This window comes from Chionomys nivalis, chromosome 21 (assembly GCF_950005125.1).
Source record: "Chionomys nivalis chromosome 21, mChiNiv1.1, whole genome shotgun sequence".
In the NCBI taxonomy this organism is placed as follows: domain Eukaryota; kingdom Metazoa; phylum Chordata; class Mammalia; order Rodentia; family Cricetidae; genus Chionomys; species Chionomys nivalis.
The window spans coordinates 40,838,094-40,861,576 of NC_080106.1; the positions used below are offsets into that span (position 1 = coordinate 40,838,094).

The 23,483-nt window shown below is 50.6% G+C and overlaps 1 protein-coding gene and 2 non-coding genes across 10 annotated transcripts; all 3 read right to left on the reverse strand.

Moving 5' to 3' along the window:
• Positions 1 to 1,511: 1,511 nt before the first annotated feature.
• Positions 1,512 to 22,985, reverse strand: Tnpo2 (transportin 2). Of its 8 annotated transcripts, none has more exons than XM_057753401.1 (25): positions 22,847 to 22,985; positions 21,374 to 21,485; positions 19,604 to 19,679; positions 19,372 to 19,521; positions 15,468 to 15,574; positions 15,249 to 15,382; positions 15,081 to 15,162; positions 14,885 to 15,007; positions 14,672 to 14,790; positions 11,919 to 11,979; positions 11,650 to 11,815; positions 11,341 to 11,493; positions 8,766 to 8,991; positions 8,391 to 8,562; positions 7,912 to 7,998; positions 7,731 to 7,838; positions 7,490 to 7,648; positions 5,509 to 5,596; positions 5,219 to 5,317; positions 4,647 to 4,736; positions 4,274 to 4,349; positions 3,982 to 4,081; positions 3,830 to 3,904; positions 3,616 to 3,743; positions 1,512 to 3,538 (listed from the first exon to the last, which is right to left on the reverse strand). In XM_057753401.1, exons 2-24 carry the CDS (start codon positions 21,470 to 21,472, stop codon positions 3,636 to 3,638), a joined length of 2,658 nt encoding a protein of 885 aa, XP_057609384.1. In that variant the 5' UTR covers positions 21,473 to 21,485; positions 22,847 to 22,985; the 3' UTR covers positions 1,512 to 3,538; positions 3,616 to 3,635. The 8 variants fall into 8 exon arrangements, with proteins under 8 accessions (XP_057609384.1, XP_057609382.1, XP_057609383.1 ...); XM_057753399.1 differs by having other exon boundaries at positions 4,274 to 4,379; XM_057753400.1 differs by having other exon boundaries at positions 4,647 to 4,742.
• Positions 5,396 to 5,469, reverse strand: LOC130864246 (small nucleolar RNA ZL2). Its single transcript, XR_009055938.1, has one exon. It is a non-coding gene; the product is annotated as a small nucleolar RNA ZL2 (small nucleolar RNA).
• LOC130864238 (small nucleolar RNA SNORD41) lies at positions 8,650 to 8,719 on the reverse strand. The gene has a single exon (XR_009055932.1). It is a non-coding gene; the product is annotated as a small nucleolar RNA SNORD41 (small nucleolar RNA).
• Positions 22,986 to 23,483: the final 498 nt, after the last annotated feature.

A 23,483-nucleotide genomic window follows, 5' to 3' on the forward strand; every position in this document is an offset into this window, starting at 1 on the left:
GGTCGAGATGGGGGGGGGGGTGTATTCTTCGATGATCTACATCTTAGTTTTATTATCGTGAATTTTATTGTGTGAGGTGTTGTGTTTCAATGTGCCACAGCATACACGGACTGGTCAGTTCCCTTCACCTGTAGGTGAGTTCTGGAGGGAATCAAACCAGGCAACAAATGTCTTTATGTGCTGAGTCGATCCTCTCAGCCCCGTCATGTATCTTGAAACAGGTCTTTCACTGCTGACCATTTCAGCTAAACTGGCTTAGCCAACCAATGAACTTTAGGAATCCATCTGTTTCTGCTCCTCCATTCCTCCTGCCCCCAACATTTATGTGGGTGTTGGGAATCCTAACTTACGTTCTCAACCATGCACAGCAAGCACTTCATCAACTAAACTCCAAGAGATAAGAGTTTATTTGGGGTTGAATGACCATGACCCAGGAACTCAGGTTGCTCCAAATAGCATTAGGTCAGACACAGGTGGAGCAATAAATGGTTAAGGTCTAATGGTAGCCAGAACAAGTTTGCATCTACAGTACATAGCTCCCCACAAACACAATTCCAAATTGGCCACGTAGAACCTAACACATAAGGTTTTTTTTTTTTCTTTAAATTTTAAGGACCTCACTTATGGGGAGCCCCATCTGGTCTCAAACTCACATTATATAGACCAGGCTAGCCTCCAACTCAAGAGATCTGTCTGCTTCTGACTTCCAAATGCTGGCATTTAAGATGTGAGCCAACAAACATATCTGCATAAAAAGTTTTTCTTCTGAGAACGTCACACTGGTCTCAATTTAGTCCTTCTGCTTCAGTCTTCCAAGGAGCTGAATGACAAGTGTACACTGTCACATTCAAAAACTCACCCTATAGACCAGGTTGGCCTTGAACTCAGAGAGATCCTTCTGCCTCTGCATACCAAGTGCTGGCATTAAAAGCATGCTCCACAACCACCCAGACAGCTATTTCTATTTAGTATCTCCAAGAATTTCTAGCCTGCCCAGTGACCTAAAGTTGTGTCTGTTATAAGGCCTTACAATTATGTTCAACAAACCAATGAAAGGCCGCCATACATTAATCTTGGAAAACAGCCTGCACGATTTCTGTGCATGCCTCTTTCACACTCGCCTTCCCACGTAACAAAGATGAAAACAGGTTTCCTTGGACCCTCAATTTTACTTTCCAAGTCCTGGGAATTAAAGGTAAGACTTGATGTATCACTCTAAGCTAGCTACTAGCCCTCTCAATTTGATTTCATGAATGGAATTATAGCTCCCTTTTTTGAATCAAGGTCTCAATCAACCCAGACTGACTTCAAATTTGCTATCCTCCTGCCTCAATCAGGCAGCATCTCAGCTCACCAGGTGTCCTGCTCCTGCTCTATCTTCTCTGCCTCGTTGCTCAGAGCCGGCAGATTCTGTCAGCACTCCCACAGCACTGGAGCCGCAGAAAAGCCCACCTCCACACCACTCCACCACCCATGCCAAGGACCAGGAAACCAGACACCAAGACTTTCACAAGAAACTGACCTTTACTCAACAAAGTTCTACACAAGTGGAATCTCACGCCACCTAGGCGCCAGTCCCCAGCACAGCACAGTAACAGATGGATAGACCTGGGAGCCCACAGGGGAATGGTAATCAGACTCAGGAAAATGGGGGGCGGGGGAAGGAGCTGCAGATCAAGGTCAGTCTGTGTCCGCAGTCCTGGGCAAGGAAGGTTAAGAAACTGAAACTTCATTGTGCAAAAACCAACTAAAAAATAAATTAAAAAATTAAATAATTTTTTTAAAAAATAATAAAATTAAAAAAAAAAAGGAAAACACAAGAATTGGGCTCCCTTCTCCTGAAGACAGTTGGAACTCCCACCTTGGGCAGAGGGGGTCACAACTCCATCAGATAGTCAATCCATCAATACACCCCAAGACCCAGCAGAGGATGCTCCAAAGAAGTGGAATTACCAGAAAGCTAATGGTATTTTTCTTTAAAAAAATTTTTTTCCCTACAAATGGCTTCCAGAGACCTGCTCAAGTTTGAGGCTGGAGGGGATGGGGGCCACTAGCTGAGTTATGGAATGTGCACTAAGTGTCCCTGGGAATAGAGGCAGGGCCTGACCCCGCTTAAGAGAAGACACATGGCCTGGATGGGATAACAGGTCCTTAGAGGGATGATGGAGCAGGCCCTAAGATGCAGAACTCTGGTCAAAGCCCAAAATATAATGGGCTCCCAAAGTAGTAAGAAGCAAGGAAGGGAATGGAGGAAAAACATTCAGGGATCTTGCAAGGCTGATTTCCACAGCCAATTTGGAAATATTCATGCCCCCCTCCTCTCAGGAAGCCCCTCCCACCTTGATGGCATTCCCCCACCAATTTCTTCAAGGATTTTTGGAGTCAGTATACCAATCTGGTGGGGGGAATTCTGAGTCCAGTGGACACTATGATGAGCACTAAGTCCCAAAAGGGACAAAGTTGGAGGCCCTGGGTATACCCTGCTCCCCCAAGCCTTCAGATCTTGCTGGACCCAGTAAACCTTTGTCCTCACCAATCACACGCTGTTGCCCCAGCTCTTGAGAAGAGAGTTCTCAGGAGCGGAGAACTGGACTATCCTTGAAGCTGTTTCAAGAAAGGCCCAGGTAATCATGCTGGCAGCTCTGGCTGCCCTTAAGCTCTCTTAAGGAAAACTAGTCCAGTCCTGTGCTTTCAATGCCTTTGGAGCACAGGAAAAGTGTGGAGGGTAAGCCTCAAGCCAGTTCCAGCTGCTCCAATGGTCCCCACTCTGCTGCTGGCTGGGATGTCACAAAGAGGGGGACACACTAACTGAGGCTGCCGTGAAGCTGGCAGGAAGTGTGTGGAGCAGGTTCAAAGTGTGCAAGTGCTGAGAGGTCAGTCCCAAAGTGACCGCCCTCCTCCCTTGGCCCTGGGGGCCCAGCTGAGGTCCCCCAAACCTCCCAGCCCTCCCAATCACTGCCAATTCCGGCAAAACAGCAGAAGCTTCTTATACTCTAGATGCAAGGTACACAGAAGGCCATAGGCATAATTTGGGGGTTCACTAATTCTACTGTCTCCATGCAGTCGAGGAAATGGTGGGACGGCTGACCCAGCCTAGCTGGCTGCGGTGCCCGCACATGCGTGTGTCCACATGTGTACATGTGAGTGTATGCTTCTCTACAAGGAACCCCCCTCCCCACCTGTAATTCCCTTGCCTTATCTGACACCGGATTCGGTAGGCCTTAGGATTCCTCCCTCCCACATGGCTGACCCAAATGGGCTGCCTGAGATGACCCAGATTAGAGCCCAGAGAACTCTTGCCCACCAAGAAGTCCCACCCCCCTCCCTATCTGTAGGATGAGCATGGAGTCCCCACCCACCTGCCCACTCATCAGGCCTGGTGGGGCAAGTGGACCGACAGATGGACAGATGCACAGCTAGGCAGCATCTGGATTTAGGTCCCACTCACTCCTCCCTAACCCCCCTGGACCAGGGCACAGTGACTTCTGGAAGCAGCACATTCCCCAGCACACCCTCCGACGATGACGCAGACAGAAACCTGCAGGGGAGAGGGAGGGTCAGGGCCTTCATCCTTTTCACTCTGTGATAAGCCTGAGAACTGAAAGACCCGCTCACCTGGTGGTCTCCACGTTCACCTAGACCCCGTAGAAGGCTGCTAGCCTCTCCTTGAGCAGTGGCGGAAACTGCTCTGAGAACTGCTGCCAGTTTTCCTCCCCGACTTGGTCTTTGAAGCCATGGAGGATCTGCAGAGAGGCAGGGTTGACTACGGGCTGGAACAAGCTGATGGTGTCTACTCCCCAGGACTCCCCTGGACCAGCAGGAGCCTTACCTTATAAAACATGTCCCGAAGGTCATCCTTTGGACTCACCCAGGAGGCTACAGCATCGCAGAAGAAAATAAAGTCCTGAAATATGACAGAGCCCATGTGAGGGGCTGCCCAAGCCAGCCCCCGCCCTGCCCTCTGGGCCCCGCTGCGCGGACCTGCACAACACCCCCAGGATTGACACCAATCATCATGCAGATGCCTCGGAAGGCAGAATCCTTCTCCTCGTTGTCCCGGATGTTCCTAAGGGATGTGCACCTGGCCATGGAGGAGGGCAGCAGGTCAGTGGATGGACTTGGGGCTAGACAAGCATAGATGAAGGATGGCTGGAGGGAACAGGGAGGGGGGTATCCATAGGAAGAGGTCTCCCACATGCATCCATGGGGGTGGCGCTGGGGAGCACAGCTGTTCTGCCCACCCCCAGCAGGCCCCACCCAGGCAGGCACACACCAAGGCCGGATGAACTGCTGCAGCATGGGTGCCACCTCCTGTGGGCACACGTAGCCCAGGCGGCCGATGGTGATGGCTGGAATGGCAGAGGGACTCGTCAGGCGACCTGCAACCCCGAGCGGCCCCGGGACGGTACGTGGCGGGGCCTCTGACAGGAGGCACCGAGCCCCGCCCCACAGTCCCCAACTGAACGACCCTGTGGTTATCCTGGGCCTTTGAGTTTGGCCCATTCGGGTGTCCTCCCCACCCAGCCTAGGTCTCTTCCCATATAATCTAAAGCCAGTATTCTTTCTTGGGTTCCTCCCAGAATCCCATTCCAGGTGCTGACACCCTTCCTGGAACTCTCCCCTCTCAGCCCAATCCTGGTACTCACCTGTGTTTTCCAGTAGTGTCTTGGGCGTGTTGGGCCTGTTAATGATCTCCACCAGATTGTTGAGGACCATCTGCACATAGGGCTGCATCTCTGCCCCTAGGAACCAGCCATTTAGAGCCCTGCATGGCCCACTTCACCCACAGAAGGTCAGCTGGGTACTGCTGACCTCAGTCCATGGCCCGAGTTCCACGCAGACTGGTGTACCACAAAGCCCGAGAGCACAAAAAACCTCCTCGGGATGCTCCCACACGAGTCCACAGCCACAACAGACCCACCCAAAGGACTCTCTCAAGTTACTACCCACAGGTGAGGAGGCCCAAGTCACCTAACTGATCCCACTGGGTTTTTCAGGAAGACAATTACATGAGAAGGCCCAGCAGGAACAGACCATATACCCCACCTCATAAATGATGTTTTAGTTCTTTGATTTCACCTGTCAGGGAAATCAAAACATGTTCTTGTCCCTGTCCAATCAGAGGCATTCCTTTAGGGGGCCTGTCGGAATCAAGGTCTGGCCCCCAAGATAGAAACAGAGCAATGAAGAGGCAGTCTGCTACTTTTAGGGCACTCACCCATCTGCATGCAGATCTCCCCAATGGCCCAGGTGGCATTGTTGCAGACAGAGATGAACTCAGGGTTCAGGTTGGTGCCCAGGATAGGCATGAACTCAGCTAACGGAAGAGAAGAGCAGGAAAATAAAAGACTGAGCAGAAAGGCCAATGAGGCCACATTCCCAGAACTGGCTGAGCAGTCCATCAGACAGTATGAATACATCCCAGTCCAGTCATTGGCCTCCCAGGGCATACCTCCATCACTGGAGGCCAAGACTGGGGCCATAGGATAGGGAAATGGGGTAGCCTACCGATACAGGGCTTGACGTGGATAAAGCAGGCTTTGGTAAGGTCTCCCAGAAGGGCGAAGGAGCTCTGCCGGACCTCAGGCATGGAGTCCTGGAGTTGGGAGAGGTGGCAAAATGACAGGGCTCCCACTCCTTCCATCCAAGCCAGCTGAGGCGGCACAGTCCCTAGAGCACATCCTGACCATAAACACTGGCAGAGGTGCAGGTCTGTCCCCTACCCTCTTAGCCGTCTCCTACTATACTATATAGCCTGTTGCCAGGACCTGGCAGTGAAGTTCATTGGTGAGCATTTACTTAAAATGCTCCAAAATCCTGTTCCATCCCCAGCCCTCAAACCACAAATTAACAAATTATTAAATAGACCCCTAAATTTTCTTTCTTGAGACAGGGTCTGTTGCACAAACAAGGCTGACTACTGTATGTGGCACCAGTGTCCCTGTGCATGAGGTCATCTCCCTCGGTTGCTACCCAACCTTATTTTCGAAACATAATTTCTTTCCAAACCTAAGCTCACTAAAACTCAAGTAGACAAGCTGGCCAGAGAACTTCAGGGATCCTCCTGTCTCCATTTTCCCAGTTGGAATTACAGGTCCCTGTGCAGCTGTACCTATTATTTTATCTTTGTGTGTATATTCAGGGAAGAGAGCTGTACAGGTGTCCTTGGAGGCTAGCGTGGGACTCAGATCCCTGAAGAGTTGGAGTTGCAGGCACTTGTCATTGTCAGGTACCTGATTTGGGTGCTGGAACCAAACTTAGGTTCTCTGAAAGAGCAGCAAGTACCCTTAACCTAAGCCACCACTTCAGCCCCTGCCCCCATGGGTGATGGAAATCAAACACAGGTTCCTATTCTTGTCCAACAAGCACTTTACTGACTAAGCCATCTCTCTAGCCCATACATACATACATACATACATACATATTTTGGAGACATGGTCTCACTACATAGCTCTAGTTGGGATTAAAGGGGTGCACCACCACTGCCCAATGGTCAAACTTTATTTTTGAGATCAACCTGCACTACATTCCCTGACAAGAATTTTATTCTATCTCTGTGTGAACAGGGTATGAGTGAACACCTGTACATGGGAGGACAGGCAAAAACCAGGTGTCATTCCTGAGAACCTCCCACCATTTATTGTTTTTATTTACGTTAGTGTTGGAGGTTGCTAGAGTGGCAAGAGCTCTACCACTGACCATCCCAAGCCTTCCACTTTGTTTTTTGAGACAGTTTGTGGAGCTCATCATATTTATACACCCTTAAAATTTGTATTTATTTAATTTTTGTGTGTATGCATGAGTAAGTACAAGTGCCATGACAGACATGTGGAGGTCAGAGGTCAACTTGCAGGAGTTGGTTCACTCTTTAATTCATGTGGGTCCTGGAGTTCTCTGGCCAGGTTGTCATAAGACGTGGTGGTAGACATCCCTACCTGCTGAGCCATTTTGACAGCACAGAACTGATTATTTTATTTTGGAGACAAGGTTTCACTATGTAGCCCTGAATGGCCTAAATTCAGATACCCACAAGTCTCTGACTCCTGAGCACTCGATTTCAAGTCATGTAACACCATGCCTAGTCTTTAAAAGGAAAAAATATTGACTTTCATCTTAGGTGTATGATTAGAGTTTTGCCTGTATGCATGTCTGTGCACCATGTGTGCGCCTAGTGTCCACAAAGACTAGAAGAGGGCGATCGATGCCTTAGATCAGGAATAACAGATGGTTGTGAGCCACCATGTGGGTGCTAGGAACCAACCCCAGGTCCTCTGCAAGAGAAACAAGTGCTTTCAACTGTGGAGTCCTTTGTCTAACCCATGAAATTTTATTTCTTAAGGGCTCCTTTTCTTTGATGTTCCCTGGGCACAATCAGGATCCTGACCCCGCCCCCTAAGGGTCAACTATGGCAGCTGCTATGTAACTATTATGGCCTATAAAAAGTTCCTTTGGCCTTTTAGGTGTGGCCTATTGTAGGGTACCCACTCACCTGCATACATTGGAAGAGCAATGTCATGATGTTACTTCGGGCTACCAGCTGTTCCACATGGCCACCCAGGCCCTCAGCCAAACCACTAAGCAGGTCCAATGCAACGATCATGAAGTCCTTGTCAGGGGCCTCGTACTGTTCAGGGTGTTGTGTGTACATCTGGATACAAAGGGGGTAGGTGAGGGAGATAGGCTAGGGCCTGGGCAGTAGAGCAAGTGTGCAGGGGGCCCAGGGTGCTCACCATGGCCTGGGCCAGTGTCTTCTGCACCAGAGTAACACAGCGCTGGTAGACAGGCTCACAGTAGGGCAGGAAGCCACTCTGCAGGGCAGTGGCCACAGACGACAGACACTGGCAGGGGAAAGGGCAAGGGTGAGCTCTGGCCAGATGGAGGGGCTCTGCAGAAGGACCTAAGCCCACTCACCTCCAGCAGGGGGAAAAGGTCCTTGTCTTCATCCTTGAGCTCATTCCACTTCTGGATCAGTGGAGGCATCAGCTTCTGAATATATTCCTGAAGAAGGAATAGCAAGTTGGGTTTCCTGGATAGGTTTGGCAGTCTAACTCTGTCAATGCTGTCCCTTAAAGGATGACATCCAGGCTCCTGGCCATAGTTCAAAATCTGTAAGCCCTTCTGATGTTTCTCATCTGTCCCTTCCTCCCACTCACAGAAACCTGGGTGGGGCCTCCTGCTTCCCACAGCCCATGCACTCCCAGATCACAGCACTGGCCACACTGCCTCATTACTGTCCATCTCTCGCACTAGACTAGAGGCAGGGGAAGTCTGCCTGTCAAAGCCGTGGTCATGTCCCTGATATGTGACATATCATATCACAGGGTAAAAACACAAGACACCAGATGCCCAGGGACACAAGGATAGGACACAGAGGGTCTCTAGGGACTCACCGGCTGATTAAGGTGGTGGCCCACAGAGTCGGCCAGGGTGCCAATGGCATCATAGAGGATGAGCAGATTCTTATGCTGGTATTTGCCAAAGGCAAAAACAAGAGTGTCAAGGATATAACTGAGGTAGGGGACCAGCTCCGTGCATGCCTCCTCCTCCAAGGTAGCAAAGGCACTGGTGAATGCAAGAGGAAGGAAAAAGCTTAATGAACTTGAACTTGGCAGACAGAACTGCACCACAGGCACCCGGGGAGGATGTTCATGGGATCAGCCAGTACGAATACGACAGAGATCAGAGTCTTGTCAGCAGTCACAGGCATCATCATTTCCCAGGGTGAAGAGCCACTGGAGGGACAGGGGTCAGGGGTCAAGGCTTACCTGCAGGCTGCCTCCTGCACCCTCTTGTTGCCATCCAGGATACGCTTGAGCAGCTCTGTCATCAGAGGCTTGAGGTGCATGTCTGGTGGCTGGCTGACTACCCAGTGGGCATAGCGGCTCAGTGTCCAGCAGGCAATGGAGCGTACCAGGGCCTTCTTGTCTGACAGGCACTGGATGAGGTGTGGGATCAGCTCAGGTAGATAGGGCACCATTCCCTGCATACAGCCTGCAGTAAGAGAAGGCTGGGGCTTAGGCATATCCAACCAAACATAATAGGTGGGAAAGCTGAGGCTTGGTGGCGTTTCAGAGCCCATGAAAGACAGGAGCAAGAGGAGACAGAGAAGATATACTGGAGCTGAAGGTGGTTCAAATTCTGACTGGTCAGTAGCTCAAACCAACAATGCCAGTACTTAGAACAAGGCAGGAGGCCTGCCACAGGTTCAAGACTAGTACATCATGGAGAAAGGACCCACAACCCCAGCCTTAAAAAAAAAAAAAACACAAGACTAATCAAAATGTGCAGGATTATTTAGTGAGTTAGACTTCATGGGACAGATGGACAGGAAGTGATTCCCAACTTGGAACCTTCTGTGTTTCTCTTCTTTTTCTTTCGATTTACTTTTGTGTGAGGGGTGTGTTGGTGTGAGGCACCCACAAGGTCAGAAGAGCGTGCCAGTGGTCCAAGGGCTGGAGTTACAAGCAATTGTGAGAGGCCAGGTGGGTGCTAGGAATGACTCTCAGGTCCTTGGGAAGGTCATGAGCACTCTTAACCATTGAGCCGTCCATCTCCCCAGCCCTCATTCTTTTCTTTCCCCATGAGAGGCTCCAAAACTACTCAGAGAAACCCTGGCCTGCTGGGCGGTGGTGGCACATGCCTTTAATCCCAGCAGAAGCAGGCCAGCCTGGTCTAAAAGAGATAGTTCCAGGACAGGCTCCAAAGCTACAGAGAAACCCTGTTCTGAAAAACCAAAAAACAAACAAAAACAACAAAAAAAACCCCACAAAAACAAAACAAAGAAACACACACAAAAAAAAAACTTGTGTTTTAGCTTCCCTTCCCCCACTTTTTTGTCCTGACTTTACTGGAACTTGATGTTTAGACCAGCTGGCCTTGAACTCAAGGGATCTGCCTGCCTGAGTGCTTTGAGCACACGTTGGTATCAACTTCTTTAGATCGCCCTCACTGGTCTACAGAACACAATACACCTAACAAGGTTTTCTCAACACAGTCAAAGGTGACACTCCCTGTACTCTGAAAGCTGAGGCAGGACTGCCAGATCTCCAAGACTTGCCAGGTGTGGTGAAACATACCTGCAATCCCAACACTAGGAAGCTTGAAGCAGGAGAATCATAGCAGAACAAGACTCTGTCTCAAGGAACAAAACATAAGCCAGTCGGTGGTGGCCCACGCTTTTAACCCCAGCACTCAGGGAAGCAGAGGCAGGCGGATCTCTGTGAGTTTGAGGCCAGCCTGGTCTACAGAGTCTAGAGTGAGTTCCAGGACAGCCAGAGATACACACAGAGAAACACTGTCTCAAAAAACCAAAAGACAAACAAACAAAATAACCATGCACACATGTTGCATGGTATCTGAGATGTCATAGTCACCTAGTAAGCAGAAGTCAGGAAACCATTTTTAGATAGACTCTTGAAAAATCCAGACAAGTGTTATACTAATAGACTGCATCCCAGGCCTCACTCATAGGTATTAAAGGCTCTCCAGATTGAAACCTCTTACTGCCTAATGGCTGGAATTTGGGTGACAATTCTGGGTGGTGAGATGGTCACACATGGGCCAAAAAATGGTCAGTCCACACCCTCTGTCTTGTGGAAGTCCAGAGCTGTGCCAACTCGCAGGCACACTATGTGTTGTTCAGATGTCTCCCTAGCCTGCCTGACTCCCTGTGTAGACTACACTGGCAGTCATGCTCCTCCAGTCTGTGACCACAGGTCACAACTGTGCTCGTTTATACTGGATTAAATTTAAGGGGTCTCCAAAACGAGGCACTTCTAATTCTAGGGGGGCAGCCTAGCACACAGCAAGAGTCAAGTTTGAGTCCAGACCTAAACTGAACACAAGGAAACTGACCGCAGCTTGTGTAGCTCAATTTGCCCGTGTATGAAGCCTAGGCCTGGCCCTGGCTATATGGATGAAGTACCCTGCAGACTCTGATGCAAAGGGTACCCCAGTGGTATGGGTATCGAGGAAGGACCAGTGGGCACTATAGCTGCTGCACAATGCTTGGAGCATTGCAATCACTTGCTTGTGAGAACCACGAAGAGGGCTGCTGTGTTGAGAATTTGCTGGGGGGGGGGAAGCAGGGGGGGGGCTGAGGGTGTGTCTTTTCAGGTCAAGCAAGGAGGAGACAAATAACAAAGCTCTTTGGAAAGAATGAGGAAGCAGGCTGATCTCTGAGCTGGTGGCCAGATTGGTCCACATACAGAGAAACCTTGTCCTGAAAACCAATAAAGAATGGAAGGATGAAGAGGCCCAGACTGTGTTGTGGAGTTGCATTCTTCATTGGCATTGACCAGGTCAGCCCAGGCAGATGCCGATCACATGTTGGGGACTCACCCTCAGCAATGGCACCCAGCACCAGGATCCCTGACTCCTTGACCACCCACTCAGGGTGGAACAGGAGGCCCTTGAGCAGGGGAAGTAGGTGGGGCAGCAGTTCCTCCCGAAAGACATTAGCAAGGACGTCCAGCGCAGCGGCGGAGCATTTCCCTGAAGGGGGACAATGGGACTCAGGGTGAGAGGCCTGTGGAGTAGGTATTCAGTCCTTTTATCTCAGCCCTGGGACCAAATGTCACCACCAGTTCTTCACAAACTGCTCTGCACCAACGTCTCACCCTCTCCCTGCAGAGCTGGCCTACTACCTACTCAGATTCCAGTCCGACAAAGCATCGTCGTCATCATCATCCTCCGCATCCTCAGAGCCATCAGGCCGCTCAGCCTCGTGGGGCAGTGTCACTGTGCGTGACTTGTGGAAACGGGGCTTGATATCCTGCTCGCTGTCAGGTACTGCCTCGTCCTCCTCCACATCCCCCTAGGGACCAGCCCAGGAAGATTTCTCAGCACTGGCTGGAGACTCCAACCCAACACCCATGCTCTTGGCCACCCACAGCCAACTGTGGCCACTCCCAGCTGACCTTAAGTAAGATGATGTCAATTTCAGAGTACTTCATCCCATTCACGAGGATAGGAATCAACCTGCAGGGAGAGAGACTGTTGGTAAGAATGCCAAGGGCCGGGCAGTGGTAGCACATGCCTTTAATTCTAGCACTTGGGAGGCAGGGAGGCAAAGGCAGGTAGATCTCTGTGAGTTCGAGGCCAGCCTGGTCTACAAGAGTTAGTTCCAGGACAGGCTCCAAAGCTACAGCGAAACTCTGTCTCGAAAAACTAAAAGGAATGCAGGGGGCTGGAGAGATGGCTCAGTGGTTAAGAGCATTGGCTGCTCTTCCAGAAGACCTGGGTTCAATTCCCAGCAACCACATGGTAGCTCAAAACTGTCTGTAACTCTAGTTCCAGGTGATCTGATACCTTCACACCAATGAATTTTATAATTTTTTAAAAAATGCTGCAAGATCCCCGGCGGCAGTAGGCAGCAGAAATGCTGTAGGTCCCAAATGGTGGTAGCGAGCCATGTGGCAGCAAACAGCGGGCCCTGGAGCAGCCAGTCCCAGGCAGAGACGGCTGCCGGTCCCAGAACAGTGGCCCGAGCGGTGGTTGTGGGTGATGTGGCGGCAGGCAGCAGGCTCTGGGAGCAGCCAGTTCCAGGCAGAGATGGCTGCTGGTCCCTGAGCAATGGCTGGTCCCAGGCAGGGAGCACATGGCAGGAGGGCAGGAGACAGAGACATGGATAGACAGGACATGCAGAGTGAGGCTGAATATTTATTCAGGGGGTTATGGAGGGGGAAGGGGGAAGGGGGGGCAGAGAGAGGAGAAAGAGACAGAGAAGGGGGGGAGAGAGGCAGAAGCGAAGCTGCCTCTCCGAGAGGAAGATGGAAAAGAGACCGAGCTCAGGCCGGAAGCTGAAGATCAGCCTGCTCAGAGGATGGGGGAGGGAGTGGGCGTGGCTTGTCTCTTAAAGGGACCAGGGACCAAAACCATAACGTAGAACATAAGATAAAGTTAAATAAATTATTTAAAAAAAAAAAAAGAAAAGAATGCAGGGACTCTGGTTGAGGTGCCATCCTGCAGAGGAAGCAGGAATGGTGGAGGGCTGAGAGAGGGACAGACTGTTCAGCACACCCATGTCCCTGTGTCCTGTCTGTCCACTCTCCTTCAGGGAACTAACATTTTCAGTCACCATCATGAAGAGACATAATTTCCCCCTATCTTTTGAAACAGGGTCTAAGTAGCCACTGGGACTAGAGAGAGCTCAGTCACTAAGATCATCAGCTGTTCTAACTCTAGCCCCAGGGAATCAAACATTCTGGCCTCTGTGAGCACCACACACACAGATGCACAGACGAACATGCAGGCAGAACACCAATATGCATTTTTAAGAAAAGGACATCATGAACTTTTTACCTCAACCTCCAAACACCGAGATTACAAGTGTTTACTGCCACATGCAGCTGCTCCATCTTAGTGGCAAGTACCACCAAACAGCCCTTGACCCAAACACAATGAATGCCAGAATACTGAAAATGCTGTACCCCAGCAAAACAACAAAGCACAAACATCTGACCCAATATCTGGGCACTGCAGAGATGAAGCTACTGGGCCCATGGCAGGAACAAGCAAGGAAAATAGTTACACACTCTGGAGCACAATAACCTTAGGCATAAAAACAGACTCAGCTGTCCTGCCCCTGTCTGCTGAAAGTCCTGTTGTCCCTTCAGCCACAACACCTACTTGTTATCAATAATTTCAAAGGCAAGTGATCCAGACTGACCAGAGCAAAGGAAGGGGCTCCAAACAGCCATGGTTCACATGGGTCTGCCACTAGGACTTCAGAGTCTGAGAGCTGGAACTCAAGTCCCATCCCACTTGTCTCAAAACCCCAAAAAGGTGATGAAGGTCCTGTTACTTAAATATCACTCAAGTCTCTCAACTCCTAAACTGAAGAATGCCAGAGCTTGCCAAGCGGAGTGGCACACATCTTTAATCCCAGCACAGAGAGTGGCAGGCAGATCTCTAAGTTTGAGGCCAGCCTAGTCTACAGAGCGAGTTCCAGGATAACCATACACAGAGAACTCTGTCTCCAAAAACAACAACACACAAAAGTAACGCCAGCACCACAGCATTGCCTATGCAGGAAGGTCATGCCAGAAAAGGAAGCTAAGACAGCAGAAGTGGACGGCTTTCTTGTCCTGAGCACCTGGGTCTGGCCAGGCTGAGGCCTTGATTTGCTGGAGAATTGTTTTCTCATCTTTTTGCCTACTAGCTTTTGTTTTTTTTGTTTTGTTTGAGGGAAGGTCTCATTATGTAACCCAGAACTGACCTAAAACTTATTAGGTAGCCCTATCCAGCCTCAAAAATTTGTGCTAATATCCTACTTTAGCCTCCCAAGTGATGGGTATGAGCCACCCTATTTGGTTTCTGTTACTTAATTTTTTAAGCCATTTAAGTTACAGTCTCAAAAAAAAAAAAAATCAATATACACAAGATTCAAAGTAAACTGACAGTCAGGCAGTAATGGCGCACGCCTTTAATCCCAGCACTCAGGAGGCAGAGGCAGGCGGATCTCGGTGAGTTTGAGGCCAGCCTGGTCTACAAGAGCTGGTTCCAGGACAGGCTCCAAAGCTACAGAGAGACCCTGTCTCGAAAAATCCAAAATCAAAACCAAACAAAGTAAACTGACATGGACTGCGTGAGCTGTGGTAGGCAGAAGCATTTGGGGGAGGTACAGGTGCAGGGAGGGCTGCAGGTGCTGGCATGGGGCTAGTGCACTCACTGGACCAGATGGGAGGCCAGGACTTCCTTGCAGATGGGCTGCTCGGCCAGCGTCAGCCAGAACTCACAGGCCTCCAGGGCCACGTTCTCATCATGGTCTTGGGTCCTCTGCAGCATGTACTGGGGCAATAGGGAGAGGCTGAGACCCAGCCCGACTGCGGGGGCGTCCCCGACCCCTCCAGCCGCCCACCAGCCCTGCGGTGGCCATGCATACCTGAATGATGCTGTGCATGTGAGGGATGAGCCTGTCGATCCGCACTTCCAGAAGCATCACTAGTGCACGGCACACGTTCTTCCTCACCTCAGGGTCGTCATCCACAGCCAAGGCAAACAGGTGCTGTGAGAAAGAACAAGGTCAGCTGCCCGAGGGCCCTCAGCCTCTCCCTATCCACCCGAGTCTAGTGACCCACCTCGATGAAGGTGTCGATGTTGTCCATTAATGCCTGGGCCCGATCCATGATGAACTGGTTCACACAGGCAATGGCATGGGACCTGGTAGTCAGTAAAGGCACGGATCACTTCTGAACTGCACCTGCCTGCCAACTCTAAGACCCCTTTTCCCTGGGAACTTCACATACCGGATCTTGGGGCTGCAGTGCTTGAAAAACTGCAGGAACTTAGGGATCATGATGTTCAGGGGCCTGTTGAGAGCATCACTATCCAGAAGCTCAGAGGAGTCTTCACAGATCTTCTGCAGGGCTCCAAAGGCCCCCTAGGCAGAGAGGCAGAGATGGCGGGGGTCCTACTCCAAGCTCCAGCCCCTGCTTGGGCCAGGCCATCGCCTGCTTGTAGCCTACCTCACAGGTATTATAATCCTCTGAGTTGAGCAGGTTACACAGCTGGGGCAGCAGCTCGGGCCACATCTGCAGCTCACCCTTGGAAGCGATGGTGGTGATGAGAATGCCTGGGGCAGCCAGGGAAAGGAGGCTGCTCAGGCTGGGCAAGGGCCTAGCGGTCCCCCCAACCTCCCCACCAAGGAACAGGCTCACTAGTTCTCTTCTTTCCCATGCAAGTCCTGCATGGCAGCCTGATCCTTTAGGGTACCTCACGAACGCCAAGTAAGCACTCTGCTGCAGAGTGGCAGCCCTTCAGGCAGTGCTTGATGATTCAGCACACATCCTCTGAGCCAGCCCTGTTCTAGATTGTAAGATCTGCCCAAAACTACCACTCTTAGAAATGGAGGGAACGTGTGGGGTGAAGATACATAAGCCAAAGATCTGGGTGGACACAAGCCAAGGGCTGACAAGAGAGCAAACTGTTTTTCAATTATTTTTATTTCATAGTTCTGAGGACTGAACCCAGGGCCCTGTGCACATTGGGCAAGCATTTTGTTGTTGAGTTAAATACCCAACCCTACTTTTTAAATTTTTTATTTTAACTTTTTGAGTTAAGGTTACCAGTTGCCAAGATAAGACCTGAAATTGCAAATCCCCTTGCCTCCACTTGAGTGGCTGGTTACAGGCCTGTGTCAACAGGTGCAGCTAGAGAGTAGCAATTTTAAAATGGCGGTCAGGTGACATCTTGACATGTACGCAAAGACCTGAAGGAAGTTAAAACAGATGAACAGGAAGCAGCCTCCAGTCACCTGAGGCAAAGGTGTCTCGGCTAGAGTATGGCAGGCCTGGTGTAGTAACAGAAGAAAGACCAAGGTGAAGAGAGAGAGGCTGTGGGCAGGAAGATGGTGGGACCAAACAGTCAAGTCATGAAAGCTCTTTTATCTGAAGAAAGAGCTCTAATGACTAGTAGAAATCCAGGCATGGGGACTGTGGAGATGGCTCAGTGGGTAAAAGTGCTTGCCGGGCAAGTATAAAGGACCTGAGTTCAGTTCCCAGCAGTCAGGTAAAAAGCCAGGAGTGCTGATACACACCTGTAATCCCAAATGCAGTAATCAGTGGAGACGGAGGGTCTCTGGGGCTTGCTGGCTACCAGCCTAGCTCCAGATTCCAGAGTGAAAAAAACAAGTATCTGATGTCCTCCTCTGGCCCCTCCTGTCCACGTGCTTGTAAGCATGTAAGCACACACACAGACCAAGAGAATGCTTGCTTAAATAAACAAATATACTGATGTTGGATTAATGCTCACATTACAATAAACTGATTTAGAATAATGAAATCCGGCCGGGCGGTGGTGGCGCACGCCTTTAATCCCAGCACTTGGGAGGCAGAGGCAGGCGGATCTCTGTGAGTTCGAGACCAGCCTGGTCTACAAGAGCTAGTTCCAGGACAGGCTCCAAAACCACAGAGAAACCCTGTCTCGAAAAACCAAAAAAAAAAAAAAAAAAAAAAAAGAATAATGAAATCCACAGGTACTAAGCATATGGTTCCTCTAAGGTCTTAGGGCAATGGAGTCACCAGTGGATACGGTAGCCAACGCACACACCACTCATCAACACAAGATGGCAGTGTTTTACAAGGGCAGAAACTGCCACTGCCAACTCTCAAGTGATGCCAACCCCCAAAATTGAAAAGTCTCTCTGAAGTAACTGGATAGACTATGAGGATGCCACCCCATGATGGAACGGCCCCATCCACTGTTGGCCACACCCCAAAGCCTCTCTTGTTCCACATGAATCTCAGCCTTCAATGGAAACAGTAAGAGTGCCAGCGTTGGTCAGGCGCTACAGTGGAGAACTGTAACGCTAGCTCCCAGGAGGCTGAGGCAAGGAGATGCCAAGTTTGAAACCCCAAGCTGAGTAGCAAAACCCTGTTTCAAAAAAAGCACCAGAACCCTCAAGCTCTTCCAAGTACAGCTATTCCATGGGGGTCAGTTCCAGGTCGTCAGAGATGCCAGAATCTAGTGCGTTACAGGAACTGGCACAGCGCTAACACAGAACTTATGCACACCCCTGTAGAGAACAGGCACACTCCATCAACTGAGCTAAGTCCCAACCTCTCATTGACTTTAGATCACCTCTATGTGACTTAAATTCCTGTAACAACGTCAATAATACCTAGTTATATAAGTACACTGTAGGGCCAGAGAGAGAGAGCGGAGCACATAAAGGTGCTTGCCACCAAGCCCGACAACCTGACTTGGAGATCCCTGGCCCCACATGGTAAGAGAAAGCAGCTCTCCAAAGTTGTCCTCAGACCTTCACATGAATAGTGGCAGTGGCACTACATACCCCACTCCAACCTCCACACAAAGTAGAAAGGAAGGAAGCGAGGGAGGAGGGCGGGCAGGCACACTATATTGCTAAAGGAAAAATAACAAGAAACAAAATCTTGACAAGTATAGACTTTGCAAGTCTGGAAATCTCTATGCAGATCAGGCTTGCCGCAAACTCAGAGACCCATCTGCTACTACCTCCCAAATGCTGAAATTAAAAGCATGGGCCACCATACCTAGCCATTTTATTTATTTATTTGTTTCCTTTTTTTGAGACAGGATCTCACCTAAGGCTGGCCTAGAACTATTTAAATCCAGCTGGCCTCAAACTCCCAGTAAGTGTTGAAATTGCAGGCGTGTGCTACCATGCCCAGCCTTTATTTTTTAAGGCTTCCTTACCTGAGATATAAATAAATAGCTGTCTTTTCCTTAAAACAGTCTATAGAAGGTCAACAAGCTGGCTTAGTAGTTACAAGCACATGCTGCCACCCTGACGGCGTAAGTCCACATAACAGAGAAACATCCTCCAAAGTTGTCCTCTAATCGCCAGGCACATCACACAACAAATAAGAAAGAAGACAGATTTCAAAAAGATAATGGCAAAGAAAGGAAGAAAGAAAGAAAGAAAGACAGACAGACAGACAGAAAGAAAGAAAGAAAGAAAGAAAGAAAGAAAGAAAGAAAGAAAGAAAGAAAGAAAGGGAGAGAAAAAATTGGAAGCCAGGAGAACGACTCGGCAGGTAAAAACGCCCATTATCCAAGCCTGATGACCCAGACTTGACCCCAGAACCCACATGACCTGGTGCAGTGGTGTGCACCTGTAATCCCATCATTTCTACTCTGAGACGGGAGGAGAGGGAAGAAAGGACCGGAAGCTACTGTGCCAAAACAGCCTCGAACACACTGTGCAGCAAAAACAAGAGAACATCTCAATAAGGTGGAAGGTGAGTGTTCTTCTCTGACCTCCAGATTCAAGAATGGCTTGTGTGTCCTCACTCACACAAAATTTAACTAGAAACTTTGAAACACTCCTAGAAACCACCTAAGAGAAAAGAAATCGGCCTAAGTCAATCTTAGTCCTCCTGCTCTAATGCCCTCGGGTACTTCTTTTTCCTGGATTCAACAAGGTGCCTCCATTAACTAATTCCCACAGTGCACGAGTCATTTGAGGGGTACTACTACTGACTGTGTGCACAGAGGAAGCAAGTATTGCTACTGTTGCGCCTTAGGCACATAGTTTGAGACTAAGTCACAAAACTGTGGACACCGAGTTACTGAGGCACTCAGGAGAATGGAGAAGACTGGAGACTTTGAGCCAGCTTGGACTACCTTGTCTCAAAAAGTAAAAAAAAGGGGGGGGGGGGGCTGACCTGCACTTCCTGGCTTGTTCCCAAGCTGTTACTTGCCAGGCAAGTCCCTTTAGCATCTCTGTGCCTCAGTTTCCTCTCCAGTCAGATGGCAGTAGTAACAGTGCTATCATCACAGAGGGTGTTGGAGCATTCAGTAAGCAACACCCTGAACACGTTGAATAGCTTCTTGTCCCAGAGAAAGCCCTTAGTGTGTCCTTGGTGACGACCCCCACAGCCCCCTCACCAATGGTGGCTCGGATGAGAGAGGAGGCATCGCCAATGTTGTTGAGACACTCTTGTTTGATGAAGTCAGCCACAGGAGGTGGGAAGCTCTGGTAATGCGCCTTCACATTATTCTTGAGGATGAGGCCACTGAGAGAGCGGGTTGGCTCGTCTGTGGGAAAGTGCTAAGGTCAGAGGGCTGTGGCAGTGAGTAGAAGCAAGACACGCATGGCATGGAGGGACAGAGAACATACCTTCTGATTTGAGTCTGGTCAGAACGAAGATCAGATAATTGTTGAAGTCGGGAAACTGGTTGAGTTGTTTAAGTTTCTGCCAAGCTGTTAAGGGACTTGGAAAGTCACTTGTATCGGGGCACCCCTGTGATCCCACACTAGGGAAGCTTAGGCAAGGTCTTGAATTCCAGGCCAGCCTGGACCATATCCCAAGATCTTGGCTCAAAAACAAAAAAAAACAAACAACTAACAAACAACTTGAGAGACAGGAACCTTTCCTTGGCAATATTCCTTCAGTGCTATATAGCTCAGAAAGTGAGTGACCAATGCAATTAGGCAGCCAGCTCCTGGGATGACACTGACCAATCACCACCGCTACAGCACCAAAGGGCCTTTTCAGGAGACCAAGTCACACATGGACTAGGATGCATGTCTGAGCTTCCTGACCACCTCATGTCCTTGCCAGAGCAGGAGTGCGTTCGAAAAGACTACTCCTCTTAAAGTGAGAGCTGCTACTCACTTCTGACGTTGGCACTCCACTGATCTGTTTTTCTCAATCAGAACGGAAGGCTACTGGGTGTGGGGCATGCCTATAATCCTAGCACTAGGGCTGAGACAGTTGAAGGCCAACCTGAGCTACACATTCAGTTCTTACTCTGTTATACAGAGAGACACTGACTCAAAAAAGCAGTCAAGGGACACAGCTCAATAGCAAAGCACATGCCTGGCACACGGGAGGCCATTCAGTCTCCGGCCTTGGGAGAACAACTGGGAATCCAGGGAGCAGGACTCAGGGATGCAGCTGGAAGACAAAGCGAGTGGCCAGCATGCCCCAGGCCCTCATGTTCCAGCCTCCACACTGCAGAAAAAGGTGGGGAACTTGTCCCATTTTCAAGTGAAACTTGATACTGTTCACAGGTCTACATAAGACCAGGCTGCCCTCAAACTCCGAGATTCGCTTGCCTCTGCCTCCTGAATACTGTGATTAACGCCACCATGACCATTTCATTTAACTCTGAACTCATTATTCTAATCTGCTTCTCTGCTGCTGCAATAAAACACTGACCAAGAGCCAAGGCAGGGAGTAAAGGGTTTGTTTTAGTTCATCATGGAGAGAGATGTTCCAAAGCAGAAACCATTGTGCAAAGTTGCTTACTGGCTCCTTCCCAGACTCACAATCCTTTCTTATACAGCCCAGGTCCACAACGGGCTGGGCTAGACCAGCAGGCCTGCCTACATCAATCAAGAAAATGCCCCACATCCATTCCCACAGGCCATTCTGATAGAGTTAATTCTTCAATCGAAGATCCCTCTTCATAGGTGTATCAAATTGACAACAAAACTAACCAAGATACTTATATTGCTAAACAAGCAGCAAAAAAAAAAGTTTTCAACTACACTCATGTTGCAACTCCAGCGTTCCTCCCCATCTAGCCTCATTCTGACAAGGCAAATTGGACTAAATCTGAGATGGCTGGGCTTCTCACCCTGGTTCCTAGCTGAAGCTTAGCCAAGGCATTTTTCCTTTCTAAGCCTCCAGGTCCCCATCTATAAAACGAGAGTTAACAGCATCATTTTTAACAGGATTAAGTGCTCAGTGAACTGACCAGGCATTCCCATCATTCTATGCACCTCTGGAAATGGAACCCAGGGATCTAAAGCCTTTAATTCTCATTCTCATGTCATGTTCTTTCTGAGTCTGGGGATCAAGAAGTGGTCCCTCCCTCTCTAGCTTTCACGAGGTGCAGACACCAGCCCTGTTCCAGCAGCCCCGGAAGGAAAGAAGGATACATCCTGCACAATGCGCTGAGTAGCTGTGTTGGGCGACTGCGAGTCTTTGAGAAGCTGCAAGACCTGCTGCAGGCCCTGCTCGTCTGGCTGCCAGTCCATGGCGCAAGGCGAACTGCAGGGGTAGGGGCCTGGGTCAGCGCTGGGTCGCTGGGGTTCTGTGTGAGACCCAACTTGAGTCCCCAAGGCAGAGGCGGCTGCATGCAGACGCAAGCGCTCTCCGCGGAGAAGCAGAGGCCTCGGATCCGCGCCTGTCCAAGTGCGGGGTCCCCGCCAGCTAAGCCATCCTCGGCCACTCACTCGCGGGCTCGAGAGTGCGAGTGGGGGGAATATAAAAGCGGGCCATCAGGGCCGGTGGCGGGGGCGCGTCGGATCCACAGCGAGCCTAACGTGGAACCCTCTTCCCATGGCGCCGCCGCCGCCCCCGGTTATGGGCCCTACGGCTTCCGCCTCACTCGAGAGCGAGGGCCCTGCCCCAGCGGTCTTCCAGGTGAAGGCTCAGTCCACGAGGATTCCTTCCCCCAAAATCCAGCCTTCAAGCTCCGCTAGATCCCAGCCACCTCCTAGGTTCCAGAGCTCCTCTAAGTCCCTAAGCGCCTAGATCCTTCTCATTCCTGCTACCTCCCCTAAACCGGCCCTACAAGCTCCTCAAACGTACATGCCCCCCCCCTTTTTTTTTGTCTAGACGCGACCCAGTGACTCCCCTTAATCAGAATACCAGCAATGCCCGGCAGGTCTCTGAACGAGAGCTAGTCAAAACCACGCAACCCGTCCCAAGCCCCCAGAACCTGTGCCCGCTGCCTGCCCCAATCAGGTCTGGCCAAGCCTCTCTCGCTCTCACCCTCCGCCCCAGTCAGCAGTAATTCCTGCTGACGGATCTCTGGCAGCTCCCCCAGTCAAGTTCCCTTAAGCCCCCCACCCGACATTCGTCCAATCCCTAAAGCTTCCCCTAAAGAGTCCCGCACAAACACTCGCCCGGAGCGCTACTCTCAACGGATCCCCATCACCGCTTCACAGTCAGACCCAGCAAAGCCCTCTGGGTTTAAGTCTGACGCCCCTCCCTATTAGGACCTAACAAGTCCCCCCTACCCCCCAACTTTCAAGGCTGTCGCTCCCAATCAGACCCAACCAAACCCCGCCGAAACAGATCCCGACACACACCCGATCCTCGAGACGTCCCCCGACGATTTCCCCCAATCAGGGCCCCTCCAACCCGACCCCAGCCGCCCCACTGGCCCGCATCTCGTGGCACCCAAACCTGCCCGGGCGCCGAGGCCCCACCCCCTGAGATCGGCTCAGCTCCCCCTCCCCCGCCCGGCCCGTTCTGCCGGCCTCGCGAGCTGGCCCAACCCGGTTCCCCGCCTCTCAGCCGGGCGCGACCCCGACGCCTGGGCGGCGCGCGGCGCAGGCCCAGAACCTACAGAGGTTCGAGGAGAGCTGAAGCCAAGGGGCCCCAGCCGAGAGAGGCCCACCTACCAGGCCCCGGGAGGCAGCGGCGGCGCCTAAGTGCTGCAGCTTCTCCAGAGGCTCGCGCGGAAGGAGGGAGCCAAAGGCTGGGAATAAAAAAAAAATAAAATAAAATAAACGCGGCCGAAATGAATAGCTTCGGCTTCCGTAGGCCGTTCAAACTGGCCTGGCCAAGCCAATCGGAAGGCGCAGTAAGCACACGTGATCTGGAAGAGCGATCACAGCCATGTTCGGTCACGTGACTGAATAAGTACCGCCCCGCCAAGCCTTTCTAGCCGTTAGGTCCTCCCAGCATCTCGTCTCCTTTTTTTCACTGCAGCTTTCTTCCTTTCTTTTTAAATATGTATTGGTGTTTTACCTGAACCATGTGTGTTCAGTACCGTGGGAACCAGAAAAAGGCATTGGGCTCCTCCCTGGAAAGGGAGTTACAGATGTTTGTGAGCCGCTATATGGATGTAGAAATCAAACCTGGGTCTTCTGCAAGAGTAGCCAGTACTCGTAACCATTGGACTTTCCCTCCAGCCCTCCTGACTGCATCTTGTTGCTGGAGCTAGAAATTTTTAAGTGCATGGGTGCTCCGGTATGTAATGGGCCTAGGAATCCCTCAGCCACAACTAATTTCGCTCTTACTACACTCCTTAAGAAT

Coding starts and splice junctions, on each gene's coding strand:
- Tnpo2 (XM_057753403.1), bottom strand. CDS start 21,472: ATGGACTGGCAGCCAGACGAGCAGGGCCTGCAGCAGGTCTTGCAGCTT. Junction 8,992..11,340: donor GCTGGGTGCCATTGCTGAGG/GTGAGTCCCCAA, acceptor CTCTTACTGCAG/GCTGTATGCAGGGAATGGTG. Junction 7,999..8,390: donor GCCACCACCTTAATCAGCCG/GTGAGTCCCTAG, acceptor TTCCTTCTTCAG/GAATATATTCAGAAGCTGAT.